This window comes from Miniopterus natalensis, chromosome 16 (assembly GCF_054644295.1).
Source record: "Miniopterus natalensis isolate mMinNat1 chromosome 16, mMinNat1.hap1, whole genome shotgun sequence".
In the NCBI taxonomy this organism is placed as follows: Eukaryota; Metazoa; Chordata; class Mammalia; order Chiroptera; family Miniopteridae; genus Miniopterus; species Miniopterus natalensis.
Window position 1 is genome coordinate 24,352,776 of NC_142096.1, and position 15,058 is coordinate 24,367,833.

The 15,058-nt window shown below is 33.9% G+C and overlaps 1 protein-coding gene across 1 annotated transcript in view; it reads right to left on the reverse strand.

Moving 5' to 3' along the window:
* The window catches only part of PPP1R42 (protein phosphatase 1 regulatory subunit 42), a 33,563-nt gene extending 20,429 nt beyond the window's left edge, over positions 1-13,134 (reverse strand). The window contains 4 exon segments of the mRNA XM_087825174.1: positions 7,935-8,051; positions 9,758-9,896; positions 10,756-10,922; positions 12,859-13,134. Coding sequence (XP_087681300.1) covers positions 7,935-8,051; positions 9,758-9,896; positions 10,756-10,922; positions 12,859-12,987 — 552 coding nt within the window. The 5' untranslated portion in view covers positions 12,988-13,134.
* Between the last annotated feature and the right edge of the window lie 1,924 nt (positions 13,135-15,058).

The window sequence follows — 15,058 nt, forward strand, 5'->3', positions numbered from 1 at the left end:
AATCACCCTTTTTTAAATTAGATTTTAAAAAAGCAGAGCAACACAGTTAAAAAAATCAAATAAGACCATAGGGTTTATAACAAAAAGTAGGCCTTATAACAAAACCAGTTTCAACTTTTTCAGCTGTTTCTATACACACTTACCTCCACAATGCTAAATAACAACTGCTATCTATTGATTTTTAAAATCTTAGATACTTATCTAGTGGATTCCTACTATGGAAGATGATGATTTAATTCTCATAAATACTACTCTAAGCCCTATACTTCCCTTCCCCCATTTTGTTAATAGAATTATACTAAAATTGTTAATCAGATTAATATTCACTGACTATTATTAAGCTCACTGAAATATTAGTCAACTTTAAACCAAATAATATACTATGATTGCTTCTTATTTTCTCTAGATTTAAAAATTGGTTGGTTATTTATTTGCTTAGTTTTCTAAGTATTTATCACCAACTCAGCCTGCTGCAGCCTGGGCTGGTAGATGCTGTCCCAGGATATCACTTCACTTCAAATTCAGTCTAGGAATTTCCTTAGTATTTTTCCTATTTCCTAGATGCCGTGTCTTCCCTTTTTGCAGTTTTCTCTCCTTTTGAGGAGCAACACATTTTCTAAGAGCTGCCTCAGGAAGAGCATGCGGGGTGCAAATTTTTTTTAGAGCTTGCATGTTTAAAAAATCGTTATTCTTGTTAAAATTGACTGAGTATATAATTCTTGATTGAGAATATTTTTACCTTAAATTTTAAAGACCTTATTCTACTGTTTTCCAGATTGAAAAGTCTGATAATTCTGATTCTACTTTGATTCCCGATTCTTGATTCCTGATCCTCTTTTTCTCTCTAGAAGCCTTTAGAAGCTCTTTACTTCTAGAGTCCTAAAACTTTTAAGGATGGACCTGGGTGAGGGTCAGTTTTCATTCACTGTGCTGACATTTGGGAGACAGTTTGAATCAGGAAACTCTGTTCCTTTGGCTCTGAAAATTTTTCTAATATTATTTTGAAATTTTATTGAGCTATAATCTGTATATAATAAAACATATCCATTAAAATGACTAAACCATATACATCCACATAACCACCATACTCAAGACAATTTTCATTATCCCAAAAGATTCATTCATGGCCTTTTCCAGTCAGCTTCCCATCTAGCAATCATTGATCTGCTGTTACTATATACATTTCTTTTTTATTTTTCAAGAGTTTCATATAAATGGAATTGTAGAGCATATACTCTTTTTTGCCTGGCTTATTTTGCTCAGTATAATGTTTTTTAAAATTTGTTCATGCTGTTGTGTGCATCAGTTCATTCCTTCTTATTGCTGAGTGATATTCTATTGTATGGAATATAGTTATTTATCCATTCCCCATTTGAGGGAAACTTGGTTGTTTCCAAAATTACAAATAAAGTTACTATAAAGATTTGCATACAGGTATATGTATGAACATAGGTTTTCATTTCACTTGGGTCAATACCTAAGAATGTGATTGCTGAGTCATATGGTAACTGCATATTTAACTTTACAAGAAATAGTTTGCTGTTTTCCAAAGAGGTTGTACATTTTAAATTTCCTCAGCAATAAATAAGAATTCCAGTTGCTCCTTATAAAAAATTAATATTGTCAGTCATTTAATTTTAGCCATTCTAGTGGGTATATAGTGGTTTGATTTTAGTTTGCATTTCCCTGATGAATAGTGATACTGAGCATCTTGTGTTTACTGACCATTTGTTTATGTTCTTTCATAAAGTTTCTGTTGAAATTTTTAGCCCATTTTTAATGTGTTGTTTTTCTTTTTACTATAGAGTTGTAAGAGTTCTTTGTTATTCTTGTTAAAATTGTCAGATACATGATAGCTAATATTTTCTTCCAGTCTGTGGTTTACATTTCATTAATGATGTCTTTCAAAGAGCTAAAGTTTTAAATTTTGATGAAGTTCAGCTTATCAATTTTTTATGGGTCATTCTTTTGTGTTCTTTTAAGAACTGTTTGTCTGTGTTTTTTCCCCTGGAAGCTTTATATTTTAGCAGTTAAATTTGTATGTTATCCATTTTGAGTAAATTTTTGTATATGGTATAAAGGGTGAAGGTTCATTTTTTCTATTTGGATATCCAGTTGTTCTACCAGCCTTTGTTGAAAAGATTATCCTTCCCTCATTGAATTACCTTGGAATCCCTGTGAAAAAAACAGTTGACCATATGTGTGAATTTATTTCTAAACTCTATAATTTGTTTCCTCTATCTCTACATCCATCCTATGCCACTACCACAATGTCTTGATTATTGTAATGTTAAAGTAACAAAATCAGAGGGTTAAGTTCTTAAACATTATTCTTTTTAGTAATATTGTTTTTGGTATTTTAGATCCCTTACATTATAATATAAATTGTAGAATCAGCTTGTCAATTTTTTTTTTTTTAAATCTGCTGGGATTTTGATTGGGATTATGTTGAATGTATAGGCTAATTTGGAAAGAATTAGCACCTTAAGAATATAGCCTTCCAACACATGAAAATGGTGTCTTTCTCCATTTATTTAGGTCTCCCTTAATTTCTTTCAACAATGTTTTGTAGTTTTTGTTGTACAGCTCTTGCACATATGTTATTAAATTTATCCCTAAGTATTTCATGTTTCCAGACATTAATTGTAAATGGCATTTGAAAACATTTCCAGTTATTTATTGCTGGTATATGAGCATTGATTTTTGCACATTGATCTTGTATCCTATAGCACTGCTAAACTTACTCTTACGTTCTAAAAGCTTTTTTTGTAGGCTTAAGATTTTACATATACTCAATCATGTAGACAGTTTCACTTCTTTCTTTCCAAACTGAGTGTTGTTTATTTCATTTTCTTGCCTTATTGCACTAGTTAAGGCTTCTACTATAGAGTACACATCCTTGCTTTATTCCCACTCTTGTGGGGAAAAGCATTCAGTCTTTCATCATTAAATATGATGTTACCTGTAGATTTTACATGAATGAGGATTATCTGGTTAAATCCTTTCTAGTTATAGTTTGCTGAGAATTTTTTTTAAAAATCCTCACCCCAGGATATGCTTATTGATTTTTAATAATTTTAATGCTATATCTTTGAGTTCTCTGATCTTCCGCAATGTCTAATCTACTTTTAATCCCACCCAACTAATTTTAATTTTAGATATACTTTTCAGTTCCAGAAGTTACTTTTTTCACATCTTCCATTCCTCTTCTGTTTGTGTTCACTCTTTCTTTAAATTCTAGGGCATATTTATCACAGCTTTTTAAAAGTCCTGTCTTCAGATTCCATCCTCTGTATCATTTCTGAATGTTTTTTCTTGACTGACTTTTCTTCAGTTATGATTTATATTTTCATGACTCTTGTTTGCTATTCCCCTCCCTGCACTGTGGTCTGGAAAGTGCCTTCAGGCAGAAAGCTGGGATAATTAGAGAGTTCACCTTGTTTGTTTTCCTTCTTCTAGGGATCACAGACCTGTACAATGTCTGAAAAAGTTGTTTCACATATTTTGTCTAATTTTCTATTTTGGGGGGTGGGGATAATTCTGGGATGATTTTTGTCTTGGTTAATACATCATGGCCCATTACATTATTTTAAAGTATAATTTTATTTCCCTATTTTCTGATTCTTGTACTCTTATTAGTTATGTGTTGGATATCCTGAATTATGCACTATGTTTCTTTTTTACTTGCTTATTTTCTTTTTGTTCTTTCTTGGAGACTTCCCAATTTTATCATTTAATCTTTATACTGAATATTTAACTTTATCTATTTATATTTTTCTAAACTGATAGAGAGAGAGAGAAACATTCATCGGTTGCCTCCTGCATGCACCCCAACCTGGGACTGAACCCGAGACCTAGGCATGTGCCCTGACCGTGAATTGAACCTGCCACCCTTTGGTGTGCAGGACGATGCTCCAATCAACTGAGCCACACGGGCCAGGGCCCTATTCTATTTTAAATTTCTAAGTGCTCTCATTCTTATTCTTTAAAAAATAAAAGAGAATCCTGTTTTTATTTCAAGGTTATAGAATCCATTTTTATTTATCTCAAGAAATTAATTATAGTGGGATTTGTTAAAGGTTTTGTTTTTCTCTGCTTCTATATTATCTGTTTCTTCAGCGTTTTTCTTTTTGTTTCTTTCTTTGATTTTTAGAAGCTTTCGGATGTCTAGTGATCCTGAGATACCTGTTCATTCATGAAAGTAAGGGAGAGCTCTGTGGCAAGGACAGGCCTACTGACTGGTTGGTCTCACTGTAGGGCAATTGGGTATGCTGTTTACATTTTCCCTGTGGAACCCTTGAATATCTGAATTGGGAGATGTTTTCTCTTGGTCTGCTCAGTTTACCTAGAGAGGATTTCTCCAGTCTCTTGCCCAGGGTTTTTAAGCCACACAGGAAGGGTTTGGGAGTAAAGACTGGTTTGTATACATAAGAGGGAGGAAAATAGAGGCCCTGTAACATTTTAGTATTGTCTTGCAGTAAATCCCCATTTTCAGCATTGCCCTCTGCTGTGATTTTTGAAGCATAGCCACTCTGGTTCAACTTCTTCACAAATTAAATCTATCACTTGTAACTTTGTTTTTAAGGTATTATATCCACATAGTCTTTTAATTTTCCCTTCTCTTGCTTTTTAGTTTATATATTGAAATTTTAGGTATGGGGAAATACCTCAAGGAAAAACTGAAGTTTCTCAAACTATAACACAGAGAGAAGTTTCTTGTGGCTTTGGGTAGAAGAAAAACAATGCAAACCCTTGCCAAGGCACTCTGTTCTGAAACATGCATAATACACGATACTTGACCAGACATAGTCTGACTGTTGTTAAATCCCATGCATTTCTGTTAATGTCTTATCTGCCCTCATGTCAAGCACTCAACAGCATTCAGTGCAAGTGGCCATTCTCTCTCTCTATTGAAGTTTCTTTTCCTCTTGTCTTCTCTTACATCAATGACTCTGGTGCCTTCTCATCTAAATGAGCTCTAAATATTGGAGTATTTCTGTGCTTGATCTTGGCCTCATTTATTCTTTATCTCTACTGTCTTTTACCCAGTTGCATGGCTCTACATATATAAATGCTGTTGACTCCCAAACTTTTCAATCTTACTTCTCCTTTGAACTCCAAGTGCCTACTTGACATATCCATTTCAATGTCCAATAGATCATTCAATAGAAGAAATTATTTTATTCCTTCCCTGTATTCCCCAACTTGTAAAGGCTACCTCTATCTCCCCAGTCCCTCACACAAGAAGCTAGGAGTCATCCTTCTCTTTTCTTTATTCCTACACATCCTGCTCATGAGCAAGTTCTGTAGGTTCAACCTAAAAATTTACCTGCAATCCACTTACTCCTTTTCATTTCCAAGCAACCATCTTCTCTTACTTAACCTCTGTAGTTGTCTCCCACCTTATCTCTTTGCTATCATATTGCAACCTATTCTTCACATAGCTGATAGAGAAATCTGTTAAAATGTAATCCTTTCAGTGACTTCCTGTTGCACTTCAAGTCAAGCTCATGACCACAGCTTAAAGGGACCTTTATGATCTGGTTCCTATACCTTCCTTTCTAATCTCATGTTATTCTCTTGTCTATTCATTCAACAATTACTTATTGAGCCCTAGCCAGTTTGGCTCAGTGGTTAGAGTGTCGACCCATGGACTGAAGGGTCCTGGGTTTGATTCCAGCTAAGGGCATGTACCTCGGTTGCAGGCTTGATGCCTGGCCCATGTTGGGGCATGTGCGGGAGGCAACCAATCGACGTATCTCTCTCACATTAATGTTTCTCTCTCTCTCTCCCCTCCTTCCACTCTCTGAAAAGCAATGGAAAAAATATCCTTGAGTGAGGACTGAAAAACAACAACAGTTACTTACTGAGCACTGACAGCATTTCAGAAACTGAACTATATGCTGGGGCCTCTGTCACAGTAAACTGGCCTTTTTTGTTCCTTGGACGCTTTAAGCTCTCTTTGGACTCAGAGCCTTTGTATCTTTTGTTCCCTGTGCCTGACATGTTCTTTCCCTAGTTCTCCACACAGATTTCTTTTTTCTTAGCCTTCAGATGTCAGAATAAATGTTATTTGCTTAGGTAACCTGATTGTTCCATTATGTCATCTTATTTAACTCCCTCATAGCGCTTTTCACAATCTTCTATTTATTTTTTTCCTGATCGTTCCCCTTCCGTGTCTCACTGTAACGTAAGCTCCTTGAGGGTAGAGACCTTGTATTATTTATCATTGTATCCCTAGTGCCTAGAATATGTTTCTCCAAGGGTCTAGAGCAGTGCCTGGCACACATAATATAACAAATATTTTTGAATAGATTAATTTGATGGAGAGTTCAGAAAAAGCTACACAAGGGAGGTAAGATAAAGTTAAGTCTTAAAAATAGGGATTTGGTTATTTAGACATTGATCGTTAGACTGAATAATCAACAATAATGAAGGTATTTATTTTGGTTATACATTTATCCTGGTTATGCATTATTAACATGGCCTAAGAATAATCACTGTAGGCAAAATAGCTTAGTTTTAATGTCACTCAGAAAAACTTCCTTTGGGATTATTTTTTATCACGTTATCAAGTGCTCCTTTTCTGTTCAGAGTGAAAAGCATAATAGAACAAGACTTTAAAAGTAACGAAAATAACTGAAATGAATCTTGGTAATTATGGTAATTAACAACTAACCAAATCTTTCAAGATATATTCACTACTTATTACTGAACATTTATTTGCCAAGCATTGTGCTTAAAACCTGTGCTTACAAAAAGATTTGGGGGAAACACTTAACCTGTACTTAAGATTGATGCCAATTTGGGAGACTGGAATTTTCCACCATTCTGTCCCCAGGAAAGGTGAGTGTCTGTGCTTGGCCACTCTGCTCCCATTTCCCATGGGTGAATGTGGAACACTGTGCACAGTTCAGGTATTCTCTACTTAAGCAAAGACCTAAACTCACTTTCAATAGGATCACATGTATAATATATCTGACTACTCATCTATCACAAAATCATATTATTGATCTGAATACTGTAAAATCGTAGAAAACTAAATAATTCTGATGAATACAAAATGCCCAACGTAAAAAATATAGAAGAGCACTCTAAAATTTAAAACATTTTTCAATGCAGAATTTATCCCATAATTTAGAAAACAACAGTGCTATTTATTGAGGAAATAAGCCCATTCTTTCTTCTGTGGTTCCGTGTAAAGAAATTATACCAGAGCCCACCCCATGGCCAAGCCAGAAACTGTGAGATCATGGCAATGGCTCAGTTCACAGATGACTGTTTCCAGGAAGCCTGCCTTAGCCCCAGGCTGAGTTAGTGCTACCATGCTACTTATGAAAACACTGTAGTCACATTAGTTGTTGACTATGGTTGTTTTGAGCCCTGGGATTGTATCCTTCCTTCCTCTGTTCTACACAGAATAATACAGTGCCTGAAAAATATGTAGGTGCCCAATACATACTCGAATGAATGAATAATTGAATGAATATGGCATGATATAATATAATATGACATGAATATAGCTAGTGCACATTAGAATAAGTTTAAGATCCAGGTGCTTCCCTGAGAAGGAGTAGCCAGGAGAGAGCTCAGGTATAGTCAATTACTAGAAACTCATTCATTGGGAGATCAGAGATAAGGGGCAAGAAATCTAGTTTCTAGAGGGGAACATTTGATGGCAAATAAAACAGAGGGAAAAAGAATAACTTCCTTCTCAGAGAAACTTTTTTCTGTTGGTGAGGGATGGAGGCATTGGATATAGGAGAGAAAACCAAGTAGGAGGGCAGAATTATACAAATAAATACATTAAGAAGTAGAGATTCATAAGCTACTTTTAGAATAAATCCAGAATAGTTTTTAAAATAATATATTTTATAGCTATTTCCATCACAATTTCATATAAATATTCTAAAATTAATTTTTCTTTACACTACCTTCACATGCAGAATTTGATTGTCAACTGCAATGAGCTGATTAAGATTCTCCAGTATTTCTAAGTCTCTTATGTCATCAATATTATTATTGCTGATATTCAATATAGAGAGGGATTTCTGTAAGAAAATAATTAAATTAGCATTAGTAAATAGCCTAATTAAGTGCTATATATATAGGAACCAAAAGTCCTAATCTGTGAAAAATTTAAGGTTGATCAGTGCAGGCTGTTTTGCACTTTAGGCAAGAAAATAAAAAGCCATGGAGGTTGTGTTTCTATGTTATTTTTTTCCCCCCATGTGGAATATTTAGAACTATAGTAATTGTGATGTAACTTACTATTTTCCATATGTTTGATCAAGATGTAAGAGAAATTTATAGAAAAAGAAGCTAAGAATCAAGAAGCAAAGAAAGAAAAAAGATGTGCCAATGAACAAATAACAATGTAGAAAATATGGTTATTTCAGTTTAAGCAAATTATCATTTTGTGTTAAAGGTCACTAAAATGTGTACTTACATAGGAAGAAATCATTTTTGTCTTTGTTTTTCTAAATAAAACACATTGACTAAGAATTAAAGAATATGGTTTTTATTTTTATCTATCTCTCGGTATAGTTTTCTCTTGACAATCCATATGTTCATAAGCCACTTAGAATAATAATTAGCTAATTAACAAGAATTTCAACATCAGCTGTTAATGAGGACATAAATATACAATAGAGCAACACTAAATCAAAGCCATCTTAAAATCTAAGGCCCAGGAATCTCTACAAAGATGGAGTCTACCTACCCAGGCATCCACATACAGCTGACATATAGAGAAGATTCTTTCTGATACTTTTTAAGACTTGAAATATAGTTTTAAAAATTATGCCTTATATTTAGAATTTCAGAATATGCTTGAATATATGCAAAAGTTGAATAAGCAAAAATATTTTCAGCAGCGTTTTATAGTAAAACTATCCATCCCCATGGTGGGGTCAGTCTACTTGGATCAATTGATGTTGAGCCGAGACACAGTTGATTTGATTTTATGGAGAGAATAGACATGGTAGGATAGAAACCAAGTCACTTCTTTCTTTTCAAATTTAAATCATGATCCCTTTATTATTATATGGTTGGTTCAAAAACCTTACACTGCCCTCCATTTCCTGGCCCTCTAAAATAAAACCAAAGAAATCTGTAAATACGACAACCATGTTCCATTTCCAACCCTTGCCAAGAACTGAAGGCAGTTTATCCCTAACAAATCCCACTTTGAGGATTAGCAAAAGCCTCCATGGCACACTCTGGCTTCTCAACTCATTGTAACACTTCCATGTGATAATGAGCTGACAGCTGGAGCATCAAATCCAGTGCTCCCAGACCTACCTGCTTCTGATGACTTAGAGCTGTATGTAGCACAACCTACAATCAAATCAGAATCCAGCAAAAAAACGACTTATTGTAATGATTCTCTAGGTTGTTTTAAATTTTCCAAGTGTGCACACCACTTCCCATAGGTTTTTTCAGTTATGATAATCACCAAGGTCCAAATTATGAGTGAATTAACATCTGTCAGAACTTCATACTTTACATAACCTTTTAACATCCTTCTTTTGATCCTCCCAGTAGCCCTAAAAGCAGGTATTATCCCCACTTTATAGCTGCTGAGTCTCTGAGGAATTATATGGGGAAAAATTCGTTTTAACCCTCAAATAAACTCTCAATTTGTCTATAAATATTCACAGTATCTACATGTCCAAATAAACCTTTACCACCTTCCTGGTCCATGATAACTGTTAATCACTACATGCTTTGTTAGAATACTCAAATGTGGTCTTACTGCCAGAGAATGAAGAGTTCTTGGATCAAACAGAAGCTTTTCTCCAAGGGGAAGCCTCTGACTCTCAACATGAAGCTCTCTTAGTCCTCCTAGTCCTTCTAGACCTTCTATTACAGCAATATAATTGCCTCCTAGATACCTGCAAAATATAAGACATAATTTTAAATAGACATTCTGTGAACATCATGGTCTGTAAACATGATAAGAACATAATAAAATCAGTGAGCTGTATGAAAATTATACATACAGAATGTTCTCTTTATATTGAATCAATGAAAGTTTTATCCATATGATTGTTACATGTAATTTAGCCTAAGAAGTAAGTTTATTTTTTTAAGTGAGAGAATTGGAATAGTCCTAATTAAACCACCAGTGTTCCTCATGTAGGGTGCAGAAGAATCACCTAGGTTGTAGGTTTAAAAATGAAGATTTCTGAGCCTAATCCCCAGACATTCTCATTTGGCTATCTATGGAACCCTGCATTTCCCACCCCACTCTTATCTCCCCATTCCAAGGCCCCTGGCCCACTTTTTGAGAAGCACTAATAGTTCTTTCAGTCTGGGGAAATTGGATCCACCAGTCTTCATTGTTTAATTAAAATGATTATAGACACAGTAAATACCTTTTTACAATCAAATCTACATCAACATTAATTCTATGGCCATGCCTTTTTCAGATATGTGATTCTTAAAGGCACAGAACTCATTGGGTTCCATGGAAACTTTTTCTCATCATTTGAGCCTACATAAGGATGTTTTTAGGTATTCTTTTAAGTCCTTAAGACAACTTAACCTCCGCAAAAAGAAATGTATACCAGGCTTAATAAAACACAAATTGGTATTACATTGAAACAATTTATTTTATATTAATAATACTAAAAGAGAATAAAAATTGTAGCCTGTTCCACAAAACTACAGATAATGGAATATTTGCATGCAAAAATACTACTGTAGTGATGACAAACAATTACAGTACTTAAAAAAAAAAAAAGGACTTACAGTTTTTCCAGTTTCTTTAATGACCCGAGGTTCTCTATACACAAAATACAATTGTTTTGTAGGTACAAGTGGGTCAGATTTGTTGCAAAATTCAAGTTAGTTATTTGACTAATACGGTTATCATACAAATATAAAACACTAAGATTTTTGCAAAGAGAGAGGTCTTCCTAAAAGAAAAACAAAAACAGGTCATACCTCTGAAAACTTGTAAGTTTGTTTTAAAGAAAGTTTTTCACTTAATCATTCTGTAATTTTCTTAAGGTTAATGTAAAAGAATGGTATTTCTTCTTAGCACAGTCAAAACAAGACTAGAATAATTACAAAATTAGTTCTAGGTTTTACTATTCTGTAACTATATCAATAAAATTGTATTTGTTAAGAAAGTTTGTCCCAGTGCAAGCAATTTTTCTTGGAAGCAGGCTTCCTTGAAGTTGAAGCATTTAACAAATTATTGCTCCAACATTATAAATCGATCTTCTTAGTCTTTCTGTAGGATTGGAAGTAAAGAGTTGTGATTTATAAAACTGAAAATTGAAAGTCATCTAGATATTCAGGAGCAATGGATTAATAAAGAAACTATGATAATGCCATTGAATGACCATTAAATATCCTTTAGTTTCTTTAGTAATATCTTATAGATTTTATAATAAAATAAGAACAGTACACTCAATGAACCAGTATTGTAAAATTATATGAATATATGCCTAGAAAAAAGACTGGAAGGACATTACGTAAATGTTAATAGTGGTTTTCTCTGCATGGTATAATCACAAGTCAATTTCTTTCTTTTTATATGTATTTTATACAAATGAACACCAATTACATTTGAGATAAGAAAAACAATTAAAGGTATTTTAAAAGGCTGTCATTTCTTGTGTGCTGGTATAGTCAGCCTAGACTAAGTAGGCAAGAGATAGAGTGAAGTGTTGCTAAAAAAAAAAAATCTCAGCTTTTATTAAATAAGATCTTTTAATATGTAACTACATCTTGGGAACTTTAAATTTACAAGTTATTCTTATCTTAGGGTAAAGCACTTTACATCAGTTTGCTTTCCTCCTGACAAAGGTCTTCCACACTGGAGCATTGATTGTGAGGCGCCAAAGAACTTTAAAGGGAGGCTCTGGAGAAAGCAGCCTGTGTGTAGTAAGATGAGGTAGAGAGCTTCGGGCAACAAAAGAGAAACATGAGGTTTGGGCAGCTGGATTCATGACAGAAGGATCACCAGAAAACTGGAAAGGAATATAGAACGAGAGCTGGGTAGGGTCTCTGAAAAAAACTTCAACTGTCGTAACTGACAATTGTGCCTGGGGCTTTGGTGTTATTTATTCACTCATTCAATAAATATTCATTAAGCACTTAATATGAGTCAGGCACAGTATTGGATGGGGAATTTAGAGTGATGTGAACAAAATAGACATGATCCCTGCCTTCATCATGTAGGTTATATGTTCAAGAAATTTCCTCTTATCTGTAGTCTTTAGCATTTTACTATAGACAAGGGATACCAATACAAATGGCCTAAATAGGTTATAGCTGCTTTTAAAGTTTCCCAAATTAAAGTCAAGAATTGGCTTAACACAGAGAAAATGTAGTTTCAGAATATATCCAGGTAAACATAATCTTGTCTGATGTAACTGAACAAGTATAATCTACATGTATATAACCATTAAATTATGTGCGAAAAAGATTTCCCTCTTAAGGTTTTGAAATATGGTACTAACACAGTAATTCTTAATATTTTGATATGTTAAAATTCATTTTCCAAGGTTCTGAAATTATATATGAGTAATTATCTTTGAAATTATATTCCAACATAGACTTTCAAATCTAGTTTGCTATACTGTAGAGTATTTTAGGGGAACAAGTATATTTAACACATATATTTAACAATCACAATGGTATACTTTATAGAAATTTAATTTTAATAAGTTTAACATCACAAGCAATTATAATTAAATAATAACACAATATAAACCTGACTAATGAACTATAGTTAATATGTATAATCAAAATATAGTTAATAAGAAGGTATGCCCTGACAACATTTTCTAGACTTTACACTGCTAATTATATAAAAATAGGAAATAATTTCAGAGTTCTTACAATTGCATCTATATTTCTGCCTGAAAAATTTATATGAGTTATTTTTTTCAGGTGTTGTAGGGTGGTTTCTTCTTTCCTGGGTTTAAGGTTGCTGTTTTTAGCAATTAGATCCAAGGTCAGTCGAACCATAATTTCTCTACAAATCAAACTCTCATTTTAGCTCTGTTCAGATGCCATGTCAAGAAGCGGGTTTAGGTATTGTTTTATGCCCAACTTTCTAAAAATTAAAGAAAAAATGGAGTATTATATACATAGCAATTTAGGAAAAATCATTTTGACTTAAAAAAAGGTTTCTTATATAAAATTATTTGATTAGCTACTTCATAGACATTTTTAGGGGCATTTAGGTATTTTCTAAGTTTATAGACCTAAACTTCTTTTTATTAAAAAATTTAAAACACCCAAACTAATTAAATACTCAAGGCTCATTTTCTTTTAAGTCTTTTCTTCTCCCTAGTATTGAATTGTTATTGTGGACATCTGTTAAAGTATTATTTTTCTCTCTCGGAGTAGAAAAGGATCTCAAGGATTATCATCTAGTGTTCTCATGTGGAGAAAGTACGGTCCAAAGATTGTTCTGAAACTACTCAAGCAGGTGGCATGTAAGAATGAGCAGGGCTGCTGGCTCCTTTCCCCATAATATCCATGGTGATCACGTTCACTAAACCCCCAAATTAGAACAAATGGTGTGAAAACCTGGAATATATTCATAAGACAGTGGTGCAAAATACATGAAAATGGGGCTGGCCCTGACATTTTGTATGTCACTACAACTATAATCCATAAAGAGGTAACAGAATGCAGTGTTTCTCAATCCAGACAGCCTAGTTTCAAACTTGCACTTCACTGCTCACTAGTTAGGCAATCAAGGCCATGTTACCTCAGTTTCTTATAAAATGAGGACAATGTCCAAGGGACAATATGAGGATCACATGAGATAATCACGTATAGAGTGTTCTGCACAGTGCCTGGTACTTGGGCCATAAATGTTTGTCATCATCATTATTATTGTTTTGTTCACAGATAAGGCAAACACTGCTCACTGTACTGTTTCATCTGGAATATATTAGGGCTGTTAAATAAAGGGAACATGCTATTAATCAAATATTGCTCCATGTAAGATATGCATATGTGGTCCTTAGTTTGAGGTAACACATTCTTTTGTCATCATCTAGGAAGTATAGCTATTTGACGTATCCCAGTTTCCCCAATTTTGCTTTACATTGTCTTGTCAAAAAATATAAGCAAAAATAGAGTTTAAAATTGAGCATTATTATTCCAGTGTACCCGGGATTTCACCAACCAAACACCTCAATTTGTGTGGTATGAAAGATTATTGTTTACAGATCAAACTTCAAACACGACAATAATATTATGAACAAAGTTCCTAATTAAATAAAGATAACTTTTCCTTTTTTTAAATCCCCACCCAAGGCTATTTTTTCCATTGCTTTTCAGAGAGTGTAAGGAGAGAAAAACGTCGATGTGAGAGAGACACATCGATTGGTTGCCTCCCGCAAGTGGGACCAAGCCTGCAGCTGAGGCACTCGCCCTTGGCTGGAATCGAACCTGGGACCCTTCAGTCTGCAGGCCGTTGCTCTAACCACTGAGCAAAACCAGCCAAGGCAAATATAGCTTTTCTTAATTTTGCTTAAAAATACTTCATAAAATACATCATCATAAAAGTATAAAGAATAACACCACACCCTTGGACAGGTCAGCTTAAAATGTAAAACATTACAAGTGCATTTGGAACCATCTAGACCTTTCTCCCTCTCCATTCTTTTCAATTTAGAGTTTATAATAAATTTAGACATCCCTCTTCATGTCTCTATACTTTTCTACGTATGTATGAATACCTAAACAATATATAGTACTGTTTTTTACCCATCATAAACGGCATTATTCTGATTCCAGTTTTCTTCTTTGCTCAATTTTTTGTTTGTGAGATTCATCAGAGTTGATGTGTGTGGTTCTAGAATATTTGCACTGAGGTTTAATATTCCCCTGTAAGAAATTTACTCTGATGATAGATCTTTGGGTGTTCTAAATATTTTTGCTTTTACAGTGTTGCTCTTATGGTTCTTATATATGTATATGTCATTTTAGCACATTTGCAAGAGCTTTTTGTAGGGTTTAAAACTAGTAATGGGCACTTCAGGGTTGTACATATTGAAAATATGATTTCTTTGGCCACTAT